This window comes from Mus musculus, chromosome 7 (genome assembly GCF_000001635.26).
Source record: "Mus musculus strain C57BL/6J chromosome 7, GRCm38.p6 C57BL/6J".
Classification (NCBI taxonomy): Eukaryota; Metazoa; Chordata; class Mammalia; order Rodentia; family Muridae; genus Mus; species Mus musculus.
The window spans coordinates 30,457,800-30,483,066 of NC_000073.6; the positions used below are offsets into that span (position 1 = coordinate 30,457,800).

General features: G+C 50.1%; 1 protein-coding gene and 1 long non-coding RNA gene across 3 annotated transcripts in view; one reads left to right on the forward strand and one right to left on the reverse strand.

Moving 5' to 3' along the window:
- Nucleotides 1–407: 407 nt before the first annotated feature.
- The window catches only part of Nphs1 (nephrosis 1, nephrin), a 30,417-nt gene continuing 5,557 nt past the window's right edge, over nt 408–25,267 (forward strand). Inside the window, exons 1-28 of one of the 2 annotated variants that reach the window (XM_011250647.2) lie at nt 408–721; nt 2,525–2,740; nt 2,815–2,937; nt 3,105–3,233; nt 3,717–3,798; nt 4,175–4,278; nt 4,803–4,930; nt 5,016–5,187; nt 5,353–5,510; nt 5,713–5,857; nt 5,979–6,103; nt 7,667–7,853; nt 7,953–8,082; nt 8,210–8,382; nt 9,421–9,561; nt 9,642–9,782; nt 10,104–10,225; nt 12,791–12,962; nt 13,049–13,205; nt 13,293–13,444; nt 16,478–16,589; nt 16,672–16,853; nt 20,060–20,116; nt 23,582–23,701; nt 23,843–23,867; nt 23,942–24,017; nt 24,178–24,271; nt 24,666–24,781. In XM_011250647.2, the coding sequence (XP_011248949.1) occupies nt 664–721; nt 2,525–2,740; nt 2,815–2,937; nt 3,105–3,233; nt 3,717–3,798; nt 4,175–4,278; nt 4,803–4,930; nt 5,016–5,187; nt 5,353–5,510; nt 5,713–5,857; nt 5,979–6,103; nt 7,667–7,853; nt 7,953–8,082; nt 8,210–8,382; nt 9,421–9,561; nt 9,642–9,782; nt 10,104–10,225; nt 12,791–12,962; nt 13,049–13,205; nt 13,293–13,444; nt 16,478–16,589; nt 16,672–16,853; nt 20,060–20,116; nt 23,582–23,701; nt 23,843–23,867; nt 23,942–24,017; nt 24,178–24,271; nt 24,666–24,781 (3,597 nt within the window). In that variant the 5' untranslated portion in view covers nt 408–663. Of the gene's footprint in view, nt 722–2,258; nt 2,445–2,524; nt 2,741–2,814; nt 2,938–3,104; nt 3,234–3,716; nt 3,799–4,174; nt 4,279–4,802; nt 4,931–5,015; nt 5,188–5,352; nt 5,511–5,712; nt 5,858–5,978; nt 6,104–7,666; nt 7,854–7,952; nt 8,083–8,209; nt 8,383–9,420; nt 9,562–9,641; nt 9,783–10,103; nt 10,226–12,790; nt 12,963–13,048; nt 13,206–13,292; nt 13,445–16,477; nt 16,590–16,671; nt 16,854–20,059; nt 20,117–23,581; nt 23,702–23,842; nt 23,868–23,941; nt 24,018–24,177; nt 24,272–24,665; nt 24,782–25,267 lie in introns of those variants that run through there. The other variant, NM_019459.2, reaches the window with a different exon arrangement.
- Nphs1os (nephrosis 1 homolog, nephrin, opposite strand) lies at nt 4,365–7,792 on the reverse strand. Its single transcript, NR_004443.2, has 3 exons — nt 7,650–7,792; nt 5,429–5,843; nt 4,365–5,145 (listed from the first exon to the last, which is right to left on the reverse strand). It is a non-coding gene; the product is annotated as a nephrosis 1 homolog, nephrin, opposite strand (long non-coding RNA).

The window sequence follows — 25,267 nt, forward strand, 5'->3', positions numbered from 1 at the left end:
CAGTGCCCTGGCTCTGGCAGGCAGGGAGGGAGGCTGGGAACCGCACAGCTTGTCCTGACAGCTCCGGTGCAGCCCAGCTGGGCGTTCCCACGCAGCGCAGCTGGCAGAGCAGGTGGGAGGGACCCTGAGCTCACTGAAGGGGCTGGAGGGGGGGAGGTTGGGGGCCTGAGACCCCGGGTCTGACATTCCTGGACCTCTCAGAAATAAATGACATTTGGGGCTCCGACTGGTACTTCTAAATATCAGAGGGTTGGACTTGCCCCAGGGGGATAGTTCAGACTTCTCTGCTGGCTGAGAAGCCTTGCAGGCTGCAGTGTGGTGGAGTTGAGCCAGTTTCAGAATGTCTGGTCTTAAGTCTTAAAGCTACTGGATTTGACATCCAGTCTCGTTCTCACTCACCCCCTAGGGCCCCCGAGGATGGGAAAACCAACAGACTGAACAGCTGTGCTGAGTCCTGTAGAAGTGGAGGGATTGCAGGCTGGGGGCTTGGAAAAGAGAGTCCTAGGAGGCCTCACACCTAAATCTGAACTCCTGGCTTCTGAGTTTTGAAATAGGACAGACTTGAGCCCAGGACTCCTAAGTCCCCGGGAGGAAGTCAGGTGAGAGGCTGTTTTTCCAGACACCTGACACAGCTTCCCTTTCCTGGCACTCTGGGGCCACGGGATGGAAAAATGGAGAGCCTGGGATCCCCAGAGCATTCAGAGAAGGAAAACAGCCAAAGGTGAGTGTAGAAGGTTTGCACTAATTAAAGGCTCCAGCAACTGACAGCTCTACACCTTGGCCCCCAAAGATACCATCTGGCAAAGGCCCCATAGCAGACTCCCTGGCTTGGTCTGTATGCAATCCATTGCCCAGGAGGTGTTGATAGGTTTGGAGATGGGAATGTGGACCAAGGGTAATGAATCAATAATGGGGCTGGGTGGGAAAGAAAGACCAGAGGGCTCACCCTTGGTAGAGAGCTGTGAGGGGGGCTCAGGCCAGATGCCTGGACTGCCTCCTGGAGAAGAAGCAGCCGGGAGGTGAGAGGTTTGTAGGGAATATGGGGCAAAAGAGAACAGTTGCAATTCCTGCAGGAGATAAGCAGGCAGCAGGGGCTTATCCCAGGCGAATTCATCTGTGCACCCAGGTTGGGAGGGCAGGCCAGTCAACATATGCTTCTAAAATTCAAGGACCAGACACAGAGGGGGCAGCAAGAGTGACAGAAAATGAGAAGGGGGTAGGAATGGAGGAGGAGGAGGAGGGGGGAGATGGAATTAAAGACGTGGAGAAGAATAAGAAGATAAATCATCCTAGCAAGACATACACACACACACACACACACACACACACACACACACACACACAAGGGAAGATGGAGGAGTTGAGGAAACAGAAGGCCCTCACATGGCCCAGGGATTCAGGTGCTTCAGCTCCCAGGGACCCCCCACCCTATGTTTATCTGCGTCTGAGCACACCAGGTTTCCACACACTGAGGTCTGCGGACACAGTCCTGCTGACTGTCTGGATGCTCTGTGCACACCCATATGAGACACTCCAAATACGTCCACAGATGAAAATCGGCTCTCGTCTCCCCTGGAACACGCACACTCTGAAACCCATACCCACAGAAGTGGCTTCTCTCTGTCCCATACTCTCTTGGTTTAACAACACACTCCTGCATATTCACCAGCAGGGGTGCGGTACATGCCACAGTCTGGGCTGCAAAGAGCAAGGATGTCCTGGGGGGGGGGGTTGTAGCCTTCCCACGCACACAGGCCTAGCTCTGCGTTCCATCCTGAGCTGGAGATGGCCCTGATCAGAAATGCTCTCCTGGGGCCTTGGGGTCACCCGGGCTGGGGAGGCACCAAAGAATGTTCCTGGCATGTGCTGACAGGGGATTTCATTGCCCGGCTGGGCAGACTCAGGAAGGACTTGGGGGAAGCAGCAGAATGAGTTCACACTGGGTCCAAGCAATGCTCAGTGCTGTGGCTGACTGCTTTGGGTTCGTGAACCTGCTGGACTTAGAGCAGCCGGTGCTCTTTGAGTACCTGTGAGTGGGTGAGAGGGAGGTGATAGTAAAGAAAAACAGAGAGAAGAGAAGGGGGCATTTTTAAGGTCTTGGGGTTAGAGCTCAGAGAAAGAACTGTTAACGGGGGAGAAAGGGGGAGAAAAGGGCAGAAAAGGCGATGCCGGGACAGAAAGACTGCGACAGTCACAGACAATGGTAGGAAGATAAGAGAAAGAAGGAAGGGAGGGAGGGAGGGAGGGAAGAGAGAAGGGCGAGTTAGAAAGAGATTGAAAGAACAGAAAAGCAGGGCACACAGAGAGAGGCTCAGGGAAGACAGCAACAAACAAGCTGCTGGTGATGGGAGCTAAGGAAGCCACAGTCAGAGGCCCCGGGGCAAGCCCAGTGCACAGAACTTGCCACCTGATTCCCCTGCTGCTCGCGGGAATGCTGACCACAGGTGAGTGGAATGTTGGACTTGTAGTGCACGGCTCACAAGTGCCACCATAGGCTCCTATTGTCAATCTCTTGTGTCTCCAGGCCTGGCCCAGTCGCCAGTCCCCACCTCAGCACCTCGAGGCTTCTGGGCTCTATCTGAAAACCTGACTGTGGTGGAAGGGTCGACAGTTAAGCTGTGGTGTGGCGTCAGGGCCCCCGGCAGTGTGGTGCAGTGGGCTAAGGATGGGCTGCTTCTGGGTCCAAACCCTAAGATTCCAGGCTTCCCAAGGTACAGCCTGGAAGGAGACAGTGCTAAAGGTGAGAGGTCAGAGCCTGAGATCCTAAGGCAAGGGCAGAGACACTGGCGCTGACCTTGGTGGCTCCATCTCCAGGTGAGTTCCACCTGCTTATTGAAGCCTGTGACCTCAGCGATGATGCGGAGTACGAGTGCCAAGTCGGCCGCTCCGAGTTGGGTCCCGAGCTCGTGTCTCCCAGCGTAATCCTCTCCATCCTAGGTACGGGTGAGAGACTCCCTTTCAGAACCCACCAAGTTGGGCTCCAGCTCTCTTCCCTCAGACCTGGGAGTCCTCCACCCTGGGCCCTGGGTACAGTCTCATTTTCTTGACCAAACCTTTCATGTACCTCCCAACAGTGTGTCTTACCCCAGACTCTTTCCCACCAGTTTCCCCCAAGGTGCTTCAGTTAACCCCTGAGGCAGGAAGCACAGTTACCTGGGTAGCTGGACAGGAATATGTGGTCACCTGTGTGTCTGGGGATGCAAAGCCAGCACCTGACATCATCTTCATCCAGGGTGAGTGGGGGTGAACCGGTGGGACACCCCAATACCACTGAGATGGGAAGGGTGTTCCTGCCAAGTATCCTCCTAAGAGACCCCCAAAATATGTCTTCCCTGAAGATATTACCACCCCAGGTAATGAGGCCAATGTAATATGCTGGATAAGGAGATGCTGTGGGGAGACACCCAGGAAACAACAAGATGGCTGATCTGGGGTAGCGAGAGAGGGTCAGCACTCAAGTGAGCTATGGATGTCAATGTCCTGCAGCTGTAAGGCATTGGGGAGAAAGGAGAAACCATGGTACAGCCCTGGGAACCCCAGAATTCAGGGGGTTCTGAATGTGTGGAAGGTCCAAGCCGGCACCCCAGCTTCTTGTCCTCCAGCGCCAATAAGAATGGGGGTGCTATGTCCACCCTAAGCACTTCCAGGGTATGCTTCTACATCCACCTTGGAAAAGAACCCAAAGTCCCTCTATCCAGCTTTCTTGTTGTCCCAAGGTGGACGCACGGTAGAGGATGTCTCCTCCAGCGTGAATGAGGGATCAGAGGAGAAACTCTTCTTCACGGAAGCCGAAGCCAGGTGCGCAAGCTGCGGTTCCCTTCCCATACCCTGTGTTCCAGGTTGTCCCACCAGACTTTCAGAGCCTAATAATGCAAGCATGGAAACTTGAGTTGTATAAGCACCTGGGACCCAACTCTTTACCTTGACTCTCAAAAATTCTTGATGGTAATCCCAGTTTGTAAGTATTAAGTAAAAGTATTTAGCCTAGGTAAGGACCTTGGGCACCCCAACTCTCACGTTGAGTCCCCAAATCTCTCCCAGGGGTGTCTAGATCTTAGAATAAATCAGTATGGAGACTAGCCGAAAGTGAAGACCTGGGACTTCATGTCTTCATCCTGGATCCCTATACGTCATATGACAACTCTCTCCAGAAACTTCTATTTCTCCATGGCAGGGTGACACCCCAGAGCTCAGATAATGGGCAGCTGCTAGTCTGCGAGGGGTCCAACCCAGCCTTGGCCACTCCCATAAAGGCTTCGTTCACCATGAATATCCTGTGTGAGTGGGGAAGGTGGGCAGTGGTGGGCACAGAGAATGGTTTGGGAGCATAGAGAGAGGTTTAAGAATGGTAGAAAATTCAGACATTGTCATCAGCTGCCATGTTTTGTACCTATAATCTCAGCACGCAGGAGGTGGGGGCAGAAGGTCAGTAAGGCCAACCTGGGCTACTGAGGGCTGGACTTTGTAGCTCAGCCATAGAATCCACCCTGGGGTAAGCATAAACCCAGGTTCCAAACCTAGCACTGGAAACAAAAAGCAAGCAGCCAAGGAAAAGCTAAGATTTGTTATTGTTGTTATTGCTGCTGCTGTTGTTGTTGTGTGCATGTGTGCATGCACGAGAACATCTCTCAGAAGTTAAGTCTGTCCTTGCAAAGTGGACTTGAAGTCAGGTTGTTGGGCTTGTTGCCAAGGACCTCCTGAGCCATCTCCCTTGTCCACAAGAGGAGAGTAAAGCAAGTTATGGAGCCCAGAAAGAGTAGATGGGGGCTTCCCAGGCTCCCTGAGTGGTCTATGCTCTCCAGTCCCCCCAGGACCTCCTGTCATTGATTGGCCAGGCCTGAATGAGGGGCATGTACGGGCAGGGGAGAACCTGGAGCTACCCTGCATAGCCAGAGGTGGAAATCCACCTGCGACCCTGCAGTGGCTGAAGGTGAGGATGGAGGGCTGACATGGGGCATGGGGAAGGAGCGATGCTGACGTAGCCAGGTTCGCAGAATGGTTTGCATTGTGTCCAGAATGGTAAACCAGTGTCCATAGCTTGGGGCACAGAGCATGCCCAGGCAGTGGCTCACAGTGTGCTGGTGATGACCGTTCGACCTGAAGACCACGGAGCTCGGCTCAGCTGTCAGTCCTACAACAGTGTGTCTGCAGAGACCCAGGAGCGAAGCATCACTCTGCAGGTCACCTGTGAGTCCCACCCTCTTTCTCTCAGTCCATTCCCAGACGGCCTTATGTGCCTTCATATCCGGCCAATCTTATGTCAAAGACCTCATTGTCAGCCTACCCCCCCATCTGTCTGGGTTGAAGACCCTGGCCTGAATTCCCATCTCTCCTTGGTGTGTCTGTCATCAGTTCCCCCCAGTGCCGTTACCATCCTGGGATCTACATCACAGTCTGAGAACAAAAATGTGACCCTTTGCTGCCTTACCAAGTCCAGTCGCCCACGGGTCCTGCTGCGATGGTGGTTGGGTGGACGGCAGTTGCTGCCCACGGATGAGACAGTCATGGATGTGAGGATGTACATGATTGCAGTTTGACATCCCTTGAGGCTTTGGGCCCTGCGGAGCCCAGACTGAGGCTCCAGTTCCTGGGTCTTATAGAGGGGGGATGGGAAAGTTTCATGTGTCCTTGGTAGGGTCTGGTGGACCCAGGCCTCTGCTACCGTGAGTGGGGGCTTCTCGGGCCGTAAATCTGAAGCTCACTCCTTGCTAGGGCCTGCATGGTGGCCACATCTCCATGTCCAATCTGACACTCTTGGTGAAGAGAGAAGACAATGGCCTGTCCCTCACCTGCGAAGCCTTCAGTGATGCCTTCAGCAAGGAGACCTTCAAGAAGTCACTCACCTTGAATGTAAAATGTGAGCCTTAACCCAGAGCCCGAAGAGGCCTCAGGCTTCACAGAGCTCACCCTGAGGATCCAGCCCAGATGAAAACGTCTCTCTTCAGATGTAAATGTGTCTCTTCACCATCTCTCAATAGACCCGGCCCAGAAGCTGTGGATTGAGGGACCCCCAGAGGGGCAGAGCATCCGGACTGGAACTCGGGTGAGGCTGGTATGCTTGGCCATTGGAGGCAACCCAGAGCCCTCCCTCACCTGGCTTAAGGTAGGGGCCAAGCAAGAAAGGAAAGGCATGAGACCTTCCTCTCTCGCCCTTCCTGTCTTTTTTCTTTTCCCTTTTTTCTTCCTGTTTATCTGCTTGTGTGTGTGTGTGTGTGTGTGTGTGTGTGTGTGTGTGTGTGTGTGTGTGTGAGAGAGAGAGAGAGAGAGAGAGAGAGAGAGAGAGCTAAAACCACTCACACTCTACTGACTGAGCTGTCCTCTCATTCTCATTTGCTTTCCTAAGACACGATGTTATGTCATCTAGGCTGGCCTTGAATTCTGTTTGTTTTTGATCCAGGAAGGGTTTCAGGATGCAGTCCTGGCAGGCCTAGAACTCATTATGTAAACCAGGCTGGTCTCCAATTTAGAGAGATCACCCGACTCTGCCTGGATTAAAACCCTGCTCAGCCTTTTGATCCTCTTGTCCTCTCCACCCCCTCAGAACGTGGAAACACCCGTATCTCTTGGAAAACTCTAGAGATTATGGAAAGTCACAAATGCCATGAGAATTAATGGAACCCCCAGGAAAGTTCTGGAAAAATAATTCCAGGATTAAAAAAAAAAAGGAACTTTGGGTCAAAATAGAAAATTCTAGAGATAAAGTAACTATAATTCCATTCATAGTAAAGAAAATTCATTCACATTAAAGCTAATGTTAAGAAAAATAAAGAATGAAGGGCGGGAAGAGAAAGATATGGAGAGGGACAGAGACGGGGGACAGAGAGATGAAGGAGGCAGAAAAAGAGGCAGAGACAGAGGCAGGGATATCTAAGGGTTAATATTGGAATTAGGGAAAAGGTTCGAGAAGTTTGGAGGGAGAGTGGAAAGTTTTTGAAATTTTAAATTCTTATTTATTAATTTTAATATGCATGTATGTTTTGTCTGTGAACCACATTCATCCCTAATGCCTTGAGAAGGTCAGAAGAGTGTGTCAGGTTCCCTAGGACTAGAGCTACAGTAAGTTGTTAGCTTCCATGTGGGTGCTGGGAATTGAACCCTGATCCTCTGGAAGCACAGCCTTACCTGCGGAAGACGGGAATTTTTAAGAAACACACCTGTGGGGAGTCAGTCCTTTTGTAATCCTAGCACTTGGAAGCTGAAGGCAGGAAGGTCAGGAGTTCAAGGTTATCCTCGGTTAGGCTGCTTAGAGGACTCACTCTGTGGTCAACCCTGGCTACATGAGATCCCCTCTCAAGCAAAACAAGGCAAAAACAACAGAGGCAAAGAAAAGGGAAAGAGTATTGGGAATTCCGAGGGAGTTTCCTGTTCTGTAAATATCACAGTTCTGGGTTTGGGGGTGTGGTACCTGCAGCAAGCAAAGGGCTGGAGAGGTGGGGGTGGGGTGGGGGGCTGGAGGTAGGTGGTGTGTGTAGGTGTGGGGGTGGAGATAGGGGGCGCGGTGCACAATGGACAAAAGATCCCAAGACTACCAAGGCAGGCAGGAGAGGCTAGAACTAGGGATACCCAAATTCAGACCCTACTCCTGCTGCCGCTGTTGAGAAGGGCACCTTCATCACACAAAGGCCCTCTCTGGGCTAACGGCCACCCACCCTATTTGGATACTCAGGATTCGCGCCCGGTGAACGATCCTCGGCAGTCTCAGGAGCCCCGGCGTGTGCAGCTGGGCAGTGTGGAGAAGTCCGGCAGCACTTTCTCCCGCGAGCTGGTGCTGATCATAGGCCCGCCGGACAACCTAGCCAAGTTCTCCTGCAAGGCGGGTCAGCTCAGTGCGTCTACGCAGCTGGTGGTGCAGTGTGAGCGCACAGGCCCAGCGGGTGGCGAGTGTTGGAGAGGGGGCGGTGTAGACCCTTGTAGCTCAGGTTCCTCAGCCTTTGAATCTCTAATCCGTTAAGTCCCCCCAACAAACCTGACCATCCTGGCCAACTCGTCCGCACTGCGCCCAGGCGACGCCTTGAACTTGACCTGCGTCAGCATCAGCAGCAACCCTCCAGTTAACTTGTCTTTGGACAAGGAAGGAGAGAGGTGAGTTTATAGGAAACCCTATCCCGTCCATGTTCAGTTACCCCCGCCCCCGCCCCAGTCTGCTCCCTCGGTGCCCTAAGCTTCCGGGACCAGCTGGGTCCTCACCCATTTTCTCAAACTTGCACAGGCTGGACGACGTGGCTGCAAAACCCCAGAGCGCCCCATTCAAAGGCTCCGCTGCATCCAGGAGTGTTTTTCTTCGGGTGTCATCCCGAGACCACGGTCACCGGGTTACCTGCCGGGCCCACAGCGAGGCACTTCGTGAAACCGTGAGCTCTTTCTACCGCCTCAACGTGTTATGTAAGTGCGCAGGCCTAGCACAGCCCCTCTCGCACCATCCCCTGTAGACGGCAGCTACTGGAGTCTTCACCTTGACCTCTACCGAGTTTGTAACTTTCCTAGCCTTCATCCTGATCTCCGGCTGTCAGCAGTTCCAATCCACGCTCTCCACTCTCAGCTTGGCACTCGCTGCTATCTTTTTTTTCCTCCCCTCAAAACTGGATCTTAGCTTCTCAATTGTTAAATTTTAAAAGTTTTAAAATAGTCCTGACTGACCTGGAACTTGATATGAAGAGTAGGAAAGTCATGAGCTTGCAGCAATCCTCCTGTCTCTGAACTCTAAAGTTTACTGCCTCTGAAGTGCTGGGATTGCAAGCCTGTAAGGCCATATCTGGCTTTGCGTATTTTGTTCTGCTGTTTTTGTTTTTTCAGACAGTATCTGACTGAACAGCTCTGGCTGGCTTGGAACTTACAAATGATCCACTTGTCTCTGTCTCCCACGAGCTGGGATTAAAGGCATGCCTCACCACACCCCACTTGGATTTTTTTAAATTACATCTAATTATTGTGTGTGTTCCCTCATGTCTGGGCCATGGTGAGCAGGTGGTCAGAAAACAAAAGAAAAACATTTTGTTTGTTTTTTGTGGGGTTTAGGTTTCGGAGACAGGGTTTCTCTGTGAAGCCCTCACTGTCCAGGAACTAGCTCTGTAGACCAGGCTGTCCTCGAACTCACAAGAGATTCGCTTGCCTCTGCCTCCAAAGTACTGGGATTAAAGGCGTGCACTGTGGCCGCCGCCCAGTCTCACAGAACAATTTAAGGAAGCTGGATCTCACCCCTCCGCCTTGAGGGTTCCCGACACTGAACTCGGGTTTGGCAGTAATCTTACCAGTTGAACCATCCTACCAGGTTTTAGCTTCTATCCAGAGCCTTGTCCCAGATCTCAGTTCTAACAATTGTCCTGTCCACCACCCTAGTCCTGGCCTCGACCCTAACCTTAACCCCTGAACTTGTGCCTTAACTTTACCGACTCTTGACTTCCTGGGTCGCCCCCTCTGAAGACCCTCCAGAGTTCCTGGGAGAGCAAGTGCGGGCAGTGACCGTGGTGGAGCAGGGCCAGGCACTGCTGCCTGTGTCCGTGTCTGCTAACCCCGCCCCCGAGGCCTTCAACTGGACCTTCCGAGGCTACCGCCTCAGCCCAGGTAGGATGTGGGCCTGGAGGAGGGTTCAGATTCAGGAGGCTGGGCGGGACTTCCAGGCTCCTGACCCACTCCTTCCGCAGCTGGGGGTCCCCGGCACCGCATCCTGTCTGGAGGGGCACTGCAGCTGTGGAATGTAACCCGAGCTGACGATGGCTTTTATCAGCTACACTGCCAGAACTCGGAGGGCACCGCCGAGGCGCTGTTGAAGCTGGACGTGCATTGTGAGCCCCCTCAGAAACCCGGAAAACTAGGGTTTCCCAAGAGTTGCTCCTTACTGTGGACGACACGCCCATTCAAGTTCTCTTGACCCCACCCCAGCACAGTTCTGGTATACCCCCGCCCCCCAGCGCACATACCAGACTCTAATAATCACAGAGGCACAACGATGAAGACAGGCTTATTATCTTGAGAATTCTCTTCCATAAAGGGCAAGCTGTACCCACCTCCATACTATTCTGGACACCTGAAAGACACTCCTCCTCCCTGAGATCTGTCCCCCCTCACCCGCTAAGTTTCTTCATCAAGCACCTATCTCCCAATAGATGCTCCCACCATCCGTGCCCTGAAGGACCCTACTGAGGTGAATGTTGGGGGTTCTGTGGATATAGTCTGCACCGTCGATGCCAATCCCATCCTCCCAGAGATGTTCAGCTGGGAGAGACTGGTAAGCACCTAGCCTTTGGTGGACGGAGGTTGAGCTAGGAAGATGCAGTCTCCGGGTTGCTAGCGCCTTGGAAGTGGATGTTGCACTGTGTGAAGCCATGTGTGACTGTACAGGTCAGGGTATCTTCTGGGAACTGATTTTGTTGAATGGCAGGTGAATGTGTGAATGAGTGAATAGTGTGTGTGTGTGTGTGTGTGTGTGTGTGTGTGTGTGTGTGTGTGTGTGTAAATGGGTGCATGAAGGAATGAAAAGTTGGAGGATGAGTAAAAAAATAAGTGAAAAAACAGAAAATAGGATGGGCGACTCCATGCTTGATTAAAGGGTGGACAAATAGGATGAGAAGACCGGCAGGTGAGTGGAAGGAAGTCTGTGGTAGATATTCCTACATACATACATACATGTATCATACACATGATGTATATGATATATATCATATATAACTTTCATCATACATACATACATATATGTATATGCATTATAAATGTATGTGTGTATAAGCAGTATACATATTTATGAATGTGGACATGGAGGAGTGAAAAACAGCATGAATGAGCAGAGCACTGCCTGATGGATGGCTCAGTTTCTGGAAGGAAGACAAATTGGGTGGGTGAGGTGGTGCAGTGGGTAAGAGTGCTGTGTGCACATGGTGACCTGACTTCAGTCCCTGGACCCAGGGTGGAAGGAACAAACTGACCTTCAAGTTATTCACTTGAATGCTTTGCACATGTGCCTACACTCACACACACACACAAACACACACACACACACACACACACACCATCATCATCATCATCTGTGCATACATCCATCATACATGCATACATACACACATCATCATACATGCATACATACATCATCATACATGCATAATACATACACACATCATCATCATAATACATACACACATCATCATACATGCATTCATACATACACACATCATCATACATGCATACATCATCATCATACATACACATACATCATCACACATACATATATATATACATTGTCATAGATACATACACACATCATCATATATGTATACATAGTTACACAATCATCATCATACATGTATACATACAGTATTGTACATATATACATAATACATACATACACACATACACACATATATATATACACACACAAAACTAATGATAAAGAATATTTTTAAACTATAAAGGAAGAAGACAAAGGTTCGTTCATTGAGCTGGTGATTGAGTTGGTGGGAAGGTAAATGGGAGGAAAGATAGATTTGGTTTTTTGTTTTGCTGTTTGTTGTGGTTGTTTTAAATTTATTTGTTGTGTGTATGTTTTCTGTGTGTGTGTAGTGCAAACGTGCCATAGTATGGATATGAAGGTCAAGAGGTCAAATTGTTAGGTTCAACCACAGGTGTCTTCACCCACTGAGCCATCTTCAAGGTCCATTGTTTTTTATTTGATTTTATTTGTTTGTTTGTTTGTTTGTTTGTTTATTAATTATACATTGGTGTTTTACATGTATGTATGTCTTTGTGAGGGTGTCAGATCTGGAACTAGAATTACAGACATCTGTAAGCTGGCATGTGGTTGCTGGGAATTGAACCCGGGTCCTCTGAAGAGCAGCCAGTGCTCTTAACTTCTGGACCATTGCTCCAGCTCCTGTTGTTTTTGAGAGAGGGTTTGATGCAGGGTTCTCAACCTTCCTAGTGCTGTGACCCTTTAATACAGTTCTTCATGGTTCTAATACAGTTCCAGGCTGGCGCTTACCAGTGCGTTGTAGACAGTGGGGCATCTCCCATGACCAGAGGACTGGTCCATTTTATCAGATCATAAAATTATTTTATTACTACTTCATAAGTGTTATTTTGCTACTGTTGTGAATCACAATGCAAGTATGTGATATGCAGGATGTCAGGTATGAGACCCTGTGACAAGGTCATTTGACCTCGTCCCCAGAGTGGTTGTGACCCACAGGTTGAGACCCACTAGTGGTATAACCTATGCTGGCCCTAAGCATGCTTTGTGGCAGAGACTGCCCTAGGTTTTGACTCACTTTTGACCTTTCTCACTCCAAGGTCCAAGAACTTGGATGACGGGCCTGTGCCACCATTCTAGGACATTTATATTTGAGAGAGGATTTTCACCTGTAGTCTAAGCTAGCCTAGAACTTGCTATGTAGCCCAGGTTGGCTCTGAACTTGGGATTCTCTAGCCTCTTCCTTCCAAGTGCATATGGACCATTACATGCAGCTCAGCTTGTGTGTGTGTGTGTGTGTGTGTGTGTGTGTGTGTGTGTGTGTGTGCCTGAGATGTCCAGGGCTTTACCACTAAGCTGCAGTCTACAGATGGCTAGATGAACCAGTGCTACCATCCTGGCTTCATGCATGAATGTTTAGACAGACATTAGGGATGGGTGATTGACTGGACGGGTGGATGAATGGATGGATTAAATCAATGGTTGGATGGATAACAAGAAACAGTCCCACTTCCTTACCTTTGTGGAAGAGGGTTGAAGGGACAGATGAGACACAGTTTGAGGGTTGATCTGAGGACAGACTTGGGGACAAGCTCCTGTGTCTTGGGATGCTAGGGGGAAGACGAGGAGGAACTGAACCTGGACGACATGGAGAAGATGTCAAAGGGATCCACAGGGCGTCTGCGGATTCGCCAGGCCAAGCTGTCCCAGGCTGGCGCTTACCAGTGCATCGTGGACAACGGGGTGGCTCCCGCAGCCAGAGGACTGGTTCGTCTTGTTGTCCGATGTGGGTAACTTCGAGGTCTGCCCATAACCCACTGCTCTCACACGCATCAGCACTCGGCATCATGGTGATCCTTCAACCCATCCCAGTTGCCCCCCAGGTGGATCATCCTACTCCCCTGACGAAAGTGGCTGCTGCTGGGGACAGCACCAGCTCAGCCACACTCCACTGCCGTGCCCGGGGGGTCCCCAACATCGACTTCACTTGGACCAAAAATGGGGTCCCTCTGGATCTCCAAGACCCCAGGTGAACCTGAGTTTACTCAGTTCTCACTCCGGCCCACTTATCCAGCCTTGGTTTCCCTTTCTGAGACCTATTGTGCCCCCTCTCCAGGTACACAGAGCACAAGTACCACCAGGGTGTGGTCCACAGCAGCCTCCTGACCATTGCTAATGTGTCTGCAGCCCAGGACTATGCCCTCTTCAAATGCACAGCCACCAATGCCCTTGGTTCAGACCACACCAACATCCAGCTCGTCAGCATCAGTACGATGGGAACAGCTGGGAGGATGCAGGGGGTCAGGTCCTTGGGTCAACTATGACTGGGAGGATGGCGGGGTCAGGTCCTTGGGTCACCTGTGGCTGGGAGGATGGTGGGGGTCAGGTCCTTGGGTCACCTGTGGCTGGGAGGATGGTGGGGGTCAGGTACTTGGGTCACCTGCCAAGATCCTGGTTGCCCAAAGCCAGGAAGTGTTTCTGATAGCTGAGAGGTGTTAATGTATAGGAATGGAGTTTTGTTTTGTTAGAACAAGGTCTTGCTATATAACCCAGGATAACCTCAGATTTACTATATAGCCTAGGCTAACCTCAGACTTGCTCCGTAGCCAAACCTGCCTCAAAATGGTGACCCTTCAGCCTTAATCTCCAAAGGGCTGGGTTACAGTTGAGAACCACCAGGCCTAGCTGGGTTTTTTTTCTGGGGCTGGGAAGGGGAGGGGGTTTCAGGATGTCAGATCCAGAGCCTTGTGTATGTTGGGTCCGTTCCCTATTACTGACCTATCCCTTAGCCTGGGAATTCAGCTCTTTTTCTTCTAATGACTGTGTGGAAATATTGCATTTGTATCTCAATGGCCTCACTTCCATTTCGTAGCGATTGGCATGGTTTTGTCACATGTCCCTCCTACTAGGAGTGAGACCATTTCTATTAGAAGCACATGGCTTGAGAGTGTGGTTGGGAATGTTATTCAGGGTGTCATTACTAAGGATGTGAGGATGGGGCAAAAGCGTGTGTGCGTGTGCGTGTGTGTGTGTGTGTGTCTGTCTGTCTGTCTGTCTGTCTGTCTGTGTGTCTGTGTGTGAACCCTTTTTGTTTTTGTCTTATTTTTTTAATTAGAGTCTCACTATGTAGCCTTGGCTGGCCTGGAACTCACTATGTAGCCAAGGCTATACTCAGACTCACAGAGATCCACCTGCCTCTGCCTCCCATTCACTTGTATTTAAGGTGTGCACCACCATGCCCCCCCCCCACACGCATGGGACTTTTGTGGTCGTGAAAAGCCATGTACCAAAGAGAGATGTAATGTGAGTCCACTAAAGGGCATGTTCATATTGATGGTGAACCCAGTGACATTCTGCCCTGCTGTCCTAGGGTCACGCTGTAAATAAGTGTCCTTTCTGTGACTTACTTAGGACTGTGGATTTTTTGATTCTCATTTGTTGTTATTTTTGTAATTCTAAGTAGTCCCCAAACAGAAGGCTAAAATGCTCTGTCACGTTCCTAAGTTCAAGAAGTTTATAGGGGCTGTAGAGATGGCTGAGCCCTGGCTGCTCTTGCAGAGGTCTGGAGATCAGTTTCTGGCAGGCACTGGGCGTGAGCTCACAGGCATGCGTGAGTCTAATTCCCAGGGATCTGCTGCCCCCTTCAGGTTTCCACAGGCACTGCATGCATTTGGTGCACATACATGCAGGCAAAACATCCACAAACATAAAGCAAAAGACAAGTAAATCTTTTTTAAAAGAATTATTCTTTTATTCTATGTTTATGAGTACACTGTAGCCTTCTTCAGACACACCAGAAGAGGGCAACGGATCCCATTACAGATGGTTACGAGCCATCATGTGGTTGCTGGGAATTGAACTCAGGACCTTTGGAAGAGCAGTCAGTGCTCTTAACCACTGAGCCATCTCTCCAGCCCAAAACAAGTAAATCTTTAAAAGAAAAAAAAGGGGAGAATGTTATGATACACCTCAAGGAAGAATTTGTCTGTGTTGAGTAAACTTTGCTGAAGGGCAAGTCAGAGTGATGGCGGTCCCACAGGCTCAGACTGGCCTTGAGTTCCAGGTCCTCCTGTTCTACCTCTGCAACCAGGATGGCAGGTGTCTGTCACCATGCTGGGCTCAGGAGGGGCCGGGATCAAACCCAGGCATTTGTGTATACTAAGTGAGCACTCTACCCCACTAAACCATATTGTCAGCCTCCTCCTGCCGGCCATGTTTTCAATGTTAGTGAATCAGCAACATCTATTAAATAAGGTGGCTTGTTAAAAAAAAAAACAGAAATATGTTTAAAGCAAAAATGTATGGGTGGCACATGCCTGTCACCTCAGCAGCTGGGTGGCACATGCCTGTCATCTCAGCAGCTGGGAGGATGCAGCCAGAGGATCAAAATGATCTAGGCTAACCTGAAGAAACATGTCTATAGATAGATAGATAGATGATAGATAGATAGATGATAGATAGATAGATAGATAGATAGATAGATAGATAGATAGATAGATAGATAGATAAGATAGTGGACAGACATATAAATGGATGGATGGATGGATGGATGGATAGATAGATAGATAGATAGATAGATAGATAGATAGATAGATAGATAGATAGTAGATAGATGGATGTACAGACAAACGATAGACACACAGATGAATGGAAGGATGGATAGATAGATAGATAGATGGAGTTTAAAAATCAGTTGGTCCAATGAGATAGCTCCAGGCTTCAGACCTGAGTTCCATCCCTGGAACCTTCATGATGAAAGAAGAGAGTTGATTCCCTCAAGCTTTACTCTGACCTCCACAAATCATGTGCACACAAACAAATAAATACATAAAATATTTAGCCCCAGCCCTGGGGAGACAGAGGCAGGCAGATGTCTGTGAGTTCCAGGCCAGCCTGGCTCCACAGAGAGGCCCTGTCTCAAACAAGCAAACAGTGTTGGGAGAGAATGCCGTGGTGAGGACTGGCCGCACCAGCACTTCACCAGAAGCAAGCCTTGCGTTTCTCAGAGCCAGGGCTCCAGGTGAACTTAAAACCACTTTCTAGTGAATGAGTGCTGTACATACATGTGTATCTGTGAACTGCTCATGTGCCAGATACCCACAGGTTGTGAGCTGCGTGTGGGTGCTGGGAACTGAACCTTGGTCCTCTGGAAGAGCAGCTCTTGCTATTAGCCACTGAGAAGAACTCATTGAGCACAGCCACTGTGAATAGAGAGAACCAACCACTGTTCTCAGGAGACTCCGACAGGAAAGTTCTAGACTCCTTTTGCATCCCCTGACTCTCCATCCCTTCTCCCCCAAGGCCGTCCTGACCCTCCACTGGGGCTGAAGGTTGTGAGCGTGAGCCCTCACTCGGTAGGACTGGAGTGGAAACCTGGCTTTGATGGGGGTCTGCCTCAGAGGTTCCAAATCAGGTGAGGCCTCCGCCAAGGCTGGTGAAGTGGGGCGAACCACAGAGATGGACGCCTGGCTGAGCTGACTGTTCTCGCCATGCAGGTATGAGGCCCTCGAGAGCCCAGGATTCCTCTACATGGATGTCCTGCCTGCACAGGCCACCACCTTCACACTGACTGGGCTGAAGCCTTCTACACGGTACAGGATCTGGCTGTTGGCCAGCAATGCCCTGGGGGACAGTGGATTGACGGACAAGGGGATCCAGGTCTCCATCACTACCCCAGGTGGGAAGAGGCAATCTTGGGTAGGGTAGAGTTTTTTTATTATTGTTGGTTGTGTTGCTGTTGTTACTGGTTTTGGTTTGGTTTGGTTTTTGACATCTTGTGGGATGGCATAGCAAAATAGATACTGTTATTTCTCCTATTTACAGATGAGACAGCGTGTTGAAGGCAGCTCATAGATTAAGTACATTTTTTTATTAGATTAAGAAAAAAAACAAAACAGAAATGGAGATGGTTCAGTGGGTACAGGTGATTGCAGCCAAACCTGATGGCTGGAGTTCAATTCCCGGGACTCACATAATGGAAGGAGAGAAGTGACTCCCGCAAGTTGAACTTTCACCTCCACATGTGCTCCCACCCACAGAAAATCAGTGAGTAGTTGTAAAAGACAAACAATGCACAAACTAGGCTTTGGAGGGAATGTTTCCATCCTGCAAAACTAGCAGAAGCAGAAGCAGATAAACGCAAATCCAACAGCAGGAGGGAGATAAAAAGGTGAGGGGCAGAGTCCTAGTGAATGAGCAGAGTCCAACTGGGAAAATCAATGAAACTGAAAGCCAGCTCTGCTGCAGAGACTGGGAAGTCTTAAAATCGACCTATGTACTGTGGTGCACACCTTTGATCCCAGCAGAGCCAGGTGGATCTCTGTGCGTTCTCGGCCATTCTGTCTACCCAGTGAATTCCAGGCTATCCAGGGTACATAGTGAGACTCTGCCTCAAAAAACAAAAAATACAAACAAAAGAACCCCCCCCAAAATGATTGAAAAAAGAAAGATTGAGAGGTGGCTAGAGAGATAGTTAAGAAGCTAAGAGCACTAGCTGATCTTCCAGGGAACTGGGGTTCAATTCCCACCTCCCACATGGTGCTCACACAGTCTGTAACTCCAGTTGCAAGGAATCCGATGTCCTCTTCTGGCCTGGAGAGGAGGCAGTGCACCAGACATGTATGTAGTAATCAGACATACATGCAGACAAAACGCTCATATGCACAAAATTAAAACAAAGCTGTCAGAGAGAGAGAGAGACAGACAGACAGACAGACAGACAGAGACAGAGAGACAGAGACTCTGGATTCACAGACACAAAGAGGATTCTAAGGGAATACTATAGATGGTCTAGGTCACTACACACAGTAACTTTGAAAACACACGCACATTCTTTGAAAATGATCCATGAGATTAGAGATATAGCTCAGTGGTAGAGCACATGTTAGTGTGGATCAACAGAAGAGTGTCTGCCTAGAATCCCCCAGTGAGGGGCTGGGGGCGTGGCTCAGTGGTACAGCCCCTGCCTAGAATCCTCCAGTGAGGGGCTGGGGGCGTGGCTCAGTGGTACAGCCCCTGCCTAGAATCCTCCAGTGAGGGGCTGGGGGCGTGGCTCAGTGGTACAGCCCCTGCCTAGAATCCTCCAGTGAGGGGCTGGGGGCGTGGCTCAGTGGTACAGCCCCTGCCTAGAATCCTCCAGTGAGGGGCTGGGGGCGTGGCTCAGTGGTAGCGCCCCTGCCTAGAATCCTCCAGTGAGGGGCTGGGGGCGTGGCTCAGTGGTACAGCCCCTGCCTAGAATCCCCCAGTGAGGGGCTGGGGGCATGGCTCAGTGGTAGAGCCCCTGCCTAGAATCCCCCAGTGAGGGGCTGGGGGCGTGGCTACACAGTAGAGCCCTTGCCTAGAATCCCCCAGTGAGGGGCTGGGGGCGTGGCTACACAGTAGAGCTCTTGACTCAGATGCAAAAGTCAATCCCCAGCACCACAAGAAACTGACCAGTGAGTGCACGGAAATCCAATAGGAGGACGTGACTTAGTTCACAGAAGCCCGAAGCTTACCTACCACTTTTGTAGACTCAAGGAAACATCTCAGTTTCTGAAAGCAGTTTTTATTTGTCCCTTTGTCGTTTGATTATTGAGACAGGATCTCAATCTGCAGCCCAAGCTGGCCTGGAAATGTGCCGAGTGGCCCAGGCTAGCCCTCCCCTTGTGAGTGCGGGGATTTCAGGGCTGCGCCATCACCCCAGCTATAGGCTTTCCTCCCAGAGCTCTCTGCCTGTTTTTTTGAAAGTTGGTTCCTCTCAGCCCGGTTGTGAAGATTAAGGGAAGAGACATATCTGACATGCTCTTTGGACAACGCGATATTCTGGCATAAATGTAAAGGAAATATCCTCAGGGTGCTTCAGTTTGCTTAGCCCAGTATACCTCCTGTCCTGTCTTCCTCTGATGGAATATCAGGGCTTTCCCAATCTGCAGCCTCTGCGCACGCCCCGCCCCACCACACATGCTCCTTACATTACAGTCTGACCTTTGAATGCTAAAACACAAACTACTACTTTCCCTTGCTCTAACTCTAATTTATACCTCTACTATAGAACGCCAACAGAGAATAAACCATTTTTTTTTTCAAATTTGTTTCTTCTATTTAAAGACGTTCTTGATTTTCATTTTTTTAAATATCATTTACATTTTTAAACATGTTACACATGTGGATGTTTTTGCCTGTTTGCATGAACGTGCATTCTGTGTGTGCCTGGTGCCAGGCTTGGTGACAATTTTCCCTACCCAAGGCATCTTTTTTTTTTTTTTTTTTTTTTTAATTTATTTATTTATTATATGTAAGTACACTGTAGCTGTCCTCAGACACTCCAGAAGAGGGAGTCAGACCTCGTTAGGGATGGTTGTGAGCCACCATGTGGTTGCTGGGATTTGAACTCCTGACCTTTGGAAGAGCAGTCGGGTGCTCTTACCCACTGAGCCATCTCACCAGCCCCCAAGGCATCTTTTTAATTCACTCAACAAGTTGGTAGTTCACACTAAAGGAACATACGCACTATGAAACGCTAATTCACTATAATCCACTGCTACTGTCGGTACAGAACGGCTGTAATATATTGTCCTTAAAATGTCACTAAGAGGCCAGGGAGTTGACCCAGTGGTTACGAGCAGTTGCTGCCCTTGCAGAGGGTTTGGTTCTGGCACCCATATGGTGACCCACAACCCTCTGGGCACCGGGCAGGCACCTGGTGCACACACATATATGCAGGCACAACACGAGTACACATAAAAAGCAACTCTTTAAAATAAATAAATAAAATTTAAAACGTCCCTAAGAAGCTGAGCGCCACTCCCTTGATCTTTAAAGTCAGCTGGAAGCTTAGGAAGTCCAGGGATCCTTTGGGCTTATCGGATTCCTGGTATTAATGTTAATCTCCCTCTCCCCCCACAGGCCTGGACCAGGCTCCTGAAGACACAGACCAGCCGCTGCCCACAGAGCAGCCTCCGGGCAAGTGCCCCTTCCCTGAGCCCCTCCCTTCTCTTCGCTCGACTCTCCCCCCTCCCTTCTCTTCGCTCGGACTCTCCCCCCTCCCTTCTCTTCGCTCGGACTCTCCCCCCTCCCTTCTCTTCGCTCGTACTCTCCCCCCTCCCTTCTCTTCGCTCGGACTCTCTCCCCTCCCTTCTCTTCGCTCGACTCTCCCCCCTCCCTTCTCTTCGCTCGGACTCTCCCCCCTCCCTTCTCTTAGCTCGGACTCTCCCCCCTCCCTTCTCTTCGCTTGGACTCTCCCCTTGTAATCACAGCTGCCTAAGATTTCGCCGAATCCCTGCAGACTCCCACGCACACCCGGCAGCCCTTCTTGCTGAAGTAATATCCTTTCTCTTTTCCTAAGCTGGCTTAACTCTCTTTTGCAATTCTGGAGACCAAGCCCAGGTCTGTGCCTGTGCATGCCATGTAAGTAAGCACTCTGCCACTGAGGTACATTCTCGGGACCCATTTTCCCCTTTTGTTGAGACAGGGTCTTGCTATGAATTTGTAGTAGTTTTACTCCAGCTTGCCGACGGCTGGATCTACTGGTGTGAGCCATCCTGCCTGGTGTAATTTAGTTTAATGCTGTGAGTGTATACATTCATGCACCTTTGTGTGTGTGTGTGTGTGTGTGTAGTTGAGTATGCCTGCCTCTGTTTGAGTTCGGTTAGGCTGGCCAGAGAGAGCTCAATAGACTGAGTTGGGTTCCCACATCGTGTGGCTCACAACTGCCTGTAACTCCAGTTCCTGGGGATCCAAGTCCTTCTTTTGGCCTTTGTGGGCACACACACACACACCTGCCATTTATGTACACACATTAAAACAAGTGAATAATAATTATCATTAAATCTTAATAAAACAGTGGTCTCTAGATTCACTGACAGACCTTGTCTCAAGGGGACTAAGTAGAGAATGATAGAAGACAGCCAGGGTCATCCTTGGGCAAGAATACACACACATGCACGCACACACACACATACACACACACTCATACACATGTGCACCCACAGTAGACTCACATGCACACACACATATATGCCCACGGATACATGCACACACACACACAACAGACTCACACACTCATGCACACCCATACATGAGCACACATATATACCAGAACATGCACACAGACACACACACATGCACGCATGTGCACACACACACACACACACACACACCATCACCAGCTCTTGTGTGTGGGTGCTGGAGATCCAAACGAAGGTCTTTGTGCTGTACACCCAGTGGGCTTCTCCTGAGCCATCGTCCCAGCACTTTCTTAATCCTAAAGGATTGCTAGCTAGTGCATGCCCAGACTCCCTACTGTCTGGAGGCTGAGACAGGACGATCACAAGTCTGAAGTATGGGCTGCATAGTGACATACTCCCACCCCCAAATGCAAACAGCAACAACTAAAAAAAGAGCTATCTATATCCATGCTCTCTCTATGAGGCAACTGTATCAGTTAGCTTTAGCTGTGTGACAAACCACCCCATAGGTGGAGGCATATAGCAACATACATTATTTCCCGTGAGTCTGAGTCTGATGGGAAAGTTCTGGCTTGGGCTGGTTCAGGTCATCTCTATGGTCATCGTAGTCTGGGACTGAGCTTAGATGGCTTCCTGCTCATATGTGTGGCAGCCATCTTGCTCAGGGTTGGGACAGTGTAAGTACTGCTCCTTAGAGTGTTCACATGGAGATGGCCATGAGGTCCAAGAACAGCAAGAAAAGTCATCTCTGGTTACCAGAGCTTCTCGAGCTTCGAATTCTGTCACATTACCTACCGTCCCCCGCAGGCAAATGGCGTGTCTCAACCCGGAGCCAGTGTGGAAGGGGATTTCTCAGTCCCGACAGGACTCGGGTGGAGGAGGGAACCACTGCTAACAGATTGACTTGAGAAAGAAGCCACCCACCCAGGGGTCCTGGGACTGGGACGATAGCTCAGTGGGTAGAGTACTTGCCATACAAATGCAAGGACCAGAGTTCAGATCCCTAGGAGCTTCATAAAAGGCTGGTGCAGCTGCACACAGCTGTAACCTGGGGCTGGGGAAAGAGACAGACAGAGCCCAATGGCTTGCTGACTAGCCAGACTAGCTGAAGCAGTGGGCCCAGGCTCAGTGAGACAAGACAGCGGAGCCAGGGACATGCTAGAGGACCTGAGTTCCATCAGGTGGCTCCAGAGGATCTGACACCCTTGTATGACCTGTGCAGGTACAAACACACACACACACACACACACACACACACACACAGATTTTTGAAATTAAGTAAGTCTTTGGGGTTAGAGAGATTGCTGGGCAGGTAAGAGCACATGCTGGTATTGTTTGTTTGTTTGATTGATTTATTTATTGATTGATTTTACAGAGGATCCAGGTTCAGTTCTCAGCACCCACATGGTGCCTTACAGCCATCTATACCTCCAATTCCAGAGGATCTGACACCCTCTTCTGGGGGCCACTGCACACAAATTGTTTATATACATACATGCAGGCAAAATACTCATTCACTTAAAATAAAAATAAAAATACCTTCTTGAAAATTAAATTGGAGCCGGGCAGTGGTGGCACACGCCTTTAATCCCAGCATTTGGGAGGCAGAGGCGGGCTGGTGAGATGGCTCAGTGGGTAAGAGCACCCGACTGCTCTTCCGAAGGTCAGGAGTTCAAATCCCAGCAACCACATGGTGGCTCACAACCATCCATAATGAGATCTGACTGGAGTGTCTGAGGACAGCTACAGTGTAAATATAATAAATAAATAAATAAATCTTTAAAAAAAAATACAGGCATTTTGGGAGGCAGAGGCAGGCGAATTTCTGAGTTCGAGGCCAGGGCTACACAGAGAAACCCTGTCTCAAAAGAAAAAAGAAAAAACAAAAAACAAAAACCAACAACAACAAAAAATTAAGTTGGGAGCTGAAGAGCTGGCCCTGTGGTTAAGAGCACTGGCCCCTCTTCCAGGGGAGCTGGATTGGATTCCCAGCAGCCTTTGGGTGGCTCGCCTCCATCTGTAGCTTCAGTTCTAGGGGACCTGATACCTTCTTCTGACATCCACAGGCACAAGACACATACGTGGTGCACATAACATACATGTGAGCAAACATTTATATTCATAAAAAAATAAAATTGATCTAACATGTATATGTATTCAAATAAGGCAGAAAGCAATAGAGGAAGACACTCAGCATCACCGCCCCCCAGCTTTGGATTCTGAGTTCCCAGCTCAGGGGGGATGGCACCACCCACCCTCAGGGCTGGCCTTCCTCTCAGCTAACCAATTCTACAGGCTTAACACACCCTGACGTGTGCTGCACAAGTGTCCTAGGCGATTTGGGCACCGTCAGGTTGGCACTGAAGACTAAACATCAGTCAGGGACAGGCGTTCACAGAATCCGAATCCCAGCCCGTTCCCAGGGGTTGGGGATTCACCAAGGGGCATCTTCTACTCCCAGGACCCCCGAGGCTGCCCCTGCTGCCTGTGCTCTTTGCGGTTGGTGGTCTTCTGTTGCTTTCCAATGCCTCCTGTGTTGGGGGACTCCTCTGGCGGAGAAGACTGAGGCGCCTTGCTGAGGGTGAGGAAAGCTTTCTCAGTGCCAAGCTGGAGAGCGAGTGGGTGGGGACACTGGGGCTGCAGTACATCTGCTCAGGTCCAGGTGGGCTTGAACAGAGTCTCTGAAGCCCCCTCCCCCCCCCCCACTCCTCGTTTCTCCCAGAGATCTCAGAGAAGACAGAGGCAGGGTAAGCGGGAGAGGCTTGGGAGTGTCGGGTGCCAGACTCGAAGCCAACTTTCATCAGCACTTTCGTCCTGGAAGGTCGGAGGAGGATCGAATCAGGAATGAATATGAGGAGAGTCAGTGGACTGGGGACCGGGACACAAGAAGCTCCACGGTGAGAGAGGGGAACCTGGCAGCCTCCAGTCTCAGCTTCAAGCTAATCACTGCCATCTCCTGGGACCTGAGAGTCAAGGGAAATGACCTTGTTTGTTGGTTTTGTGTGTTTGTGTGTGTGTATGTGTGTTCATGTATGTGCATATGCATGTGTGAGACAGGTTAGCACAGCAGAAGTGGACCCACACTACTACTCCATGAGGGACTTCAGTCCCCAGCTTCCCCCAACACTGGAAGAGGTGTCATATCGCCAAGGTGAGTCATGACCGCCTTTCCTTCCAATCTGTGCTACTTACTTCTTTATTGCTGTGACCGAAATACTCCCAGAGAACAACCTGAGGAGCCTAGATTCCCACTGCCTCGCTTCAGAAAGGTCTGTCCGTGACTGCTTGGCCCCACTGCATGTGTGGCAGAGGAGAGTTGCTCTTATCACGGCAGACAGGAAATGGAAAGAGAGCCAGACAGGAAGGGGACTAGAGGCAAGAGATCCGCCCCCCAGGACACATCCCAGTGACCTACTAGTGTAGGTCCAGCTAGGCACACCCGTTTCCAGAACCTCCCAGAATGGCGCCACTAGCCATGAAACCCCAACATATGAGCTTTTGGGGTAGACACTTTCCCATCCAGTCCTCATGTCTACCAACTCCAGCCTTCACAGGTATTGAAGATGAGGACATGGCCTTCCCCGGACACCTGTATGACGAGGTGGAGAGAGTCTATGGCCCACCTGGGGTCTGGGGACCCCTCTATGATGAAGTACAAATGGTAAGAAGAGTCTTAGTACCAGGCTGTGTAGGTCAGAAACCCACCTCCCACTGTGTGTATCTGTTAGAAGAAGCCACTGTGACAAAGAGACCCCTCAGTGCAGTGGCAGGGAAAAATTAAAGCGGCACACTTCATCCAGGGGTGGCGGTGCATGCCAGAGAGGAGGAGGAAGGAAGAGGGGAGTTCAAAGCCAGCCTTGACTATATAGTGAGACAGTCTCCACCAAGCAAAAAATGAAGTCTTTCTCGCATAGGTGTCCAAGAGGAGTCCTGCTGTGTCCCAGTGATTTAGAATGCAGGGTTCTCCCCCTGGATCTCCCTGTCATTCTCTGGCACACACATCAGCAGGGTCTGCAGGCACAGGTCGGTTTACTTAGGGGTGGAGGCCAATTGGTGGAGAAAAGCTGTTAGACAGACCCAGAAATGGCCATCAGCCCCTCTGCTTCCTTCTGACTGATGGGAACATGGTCTTGACACTGGGGCTGGG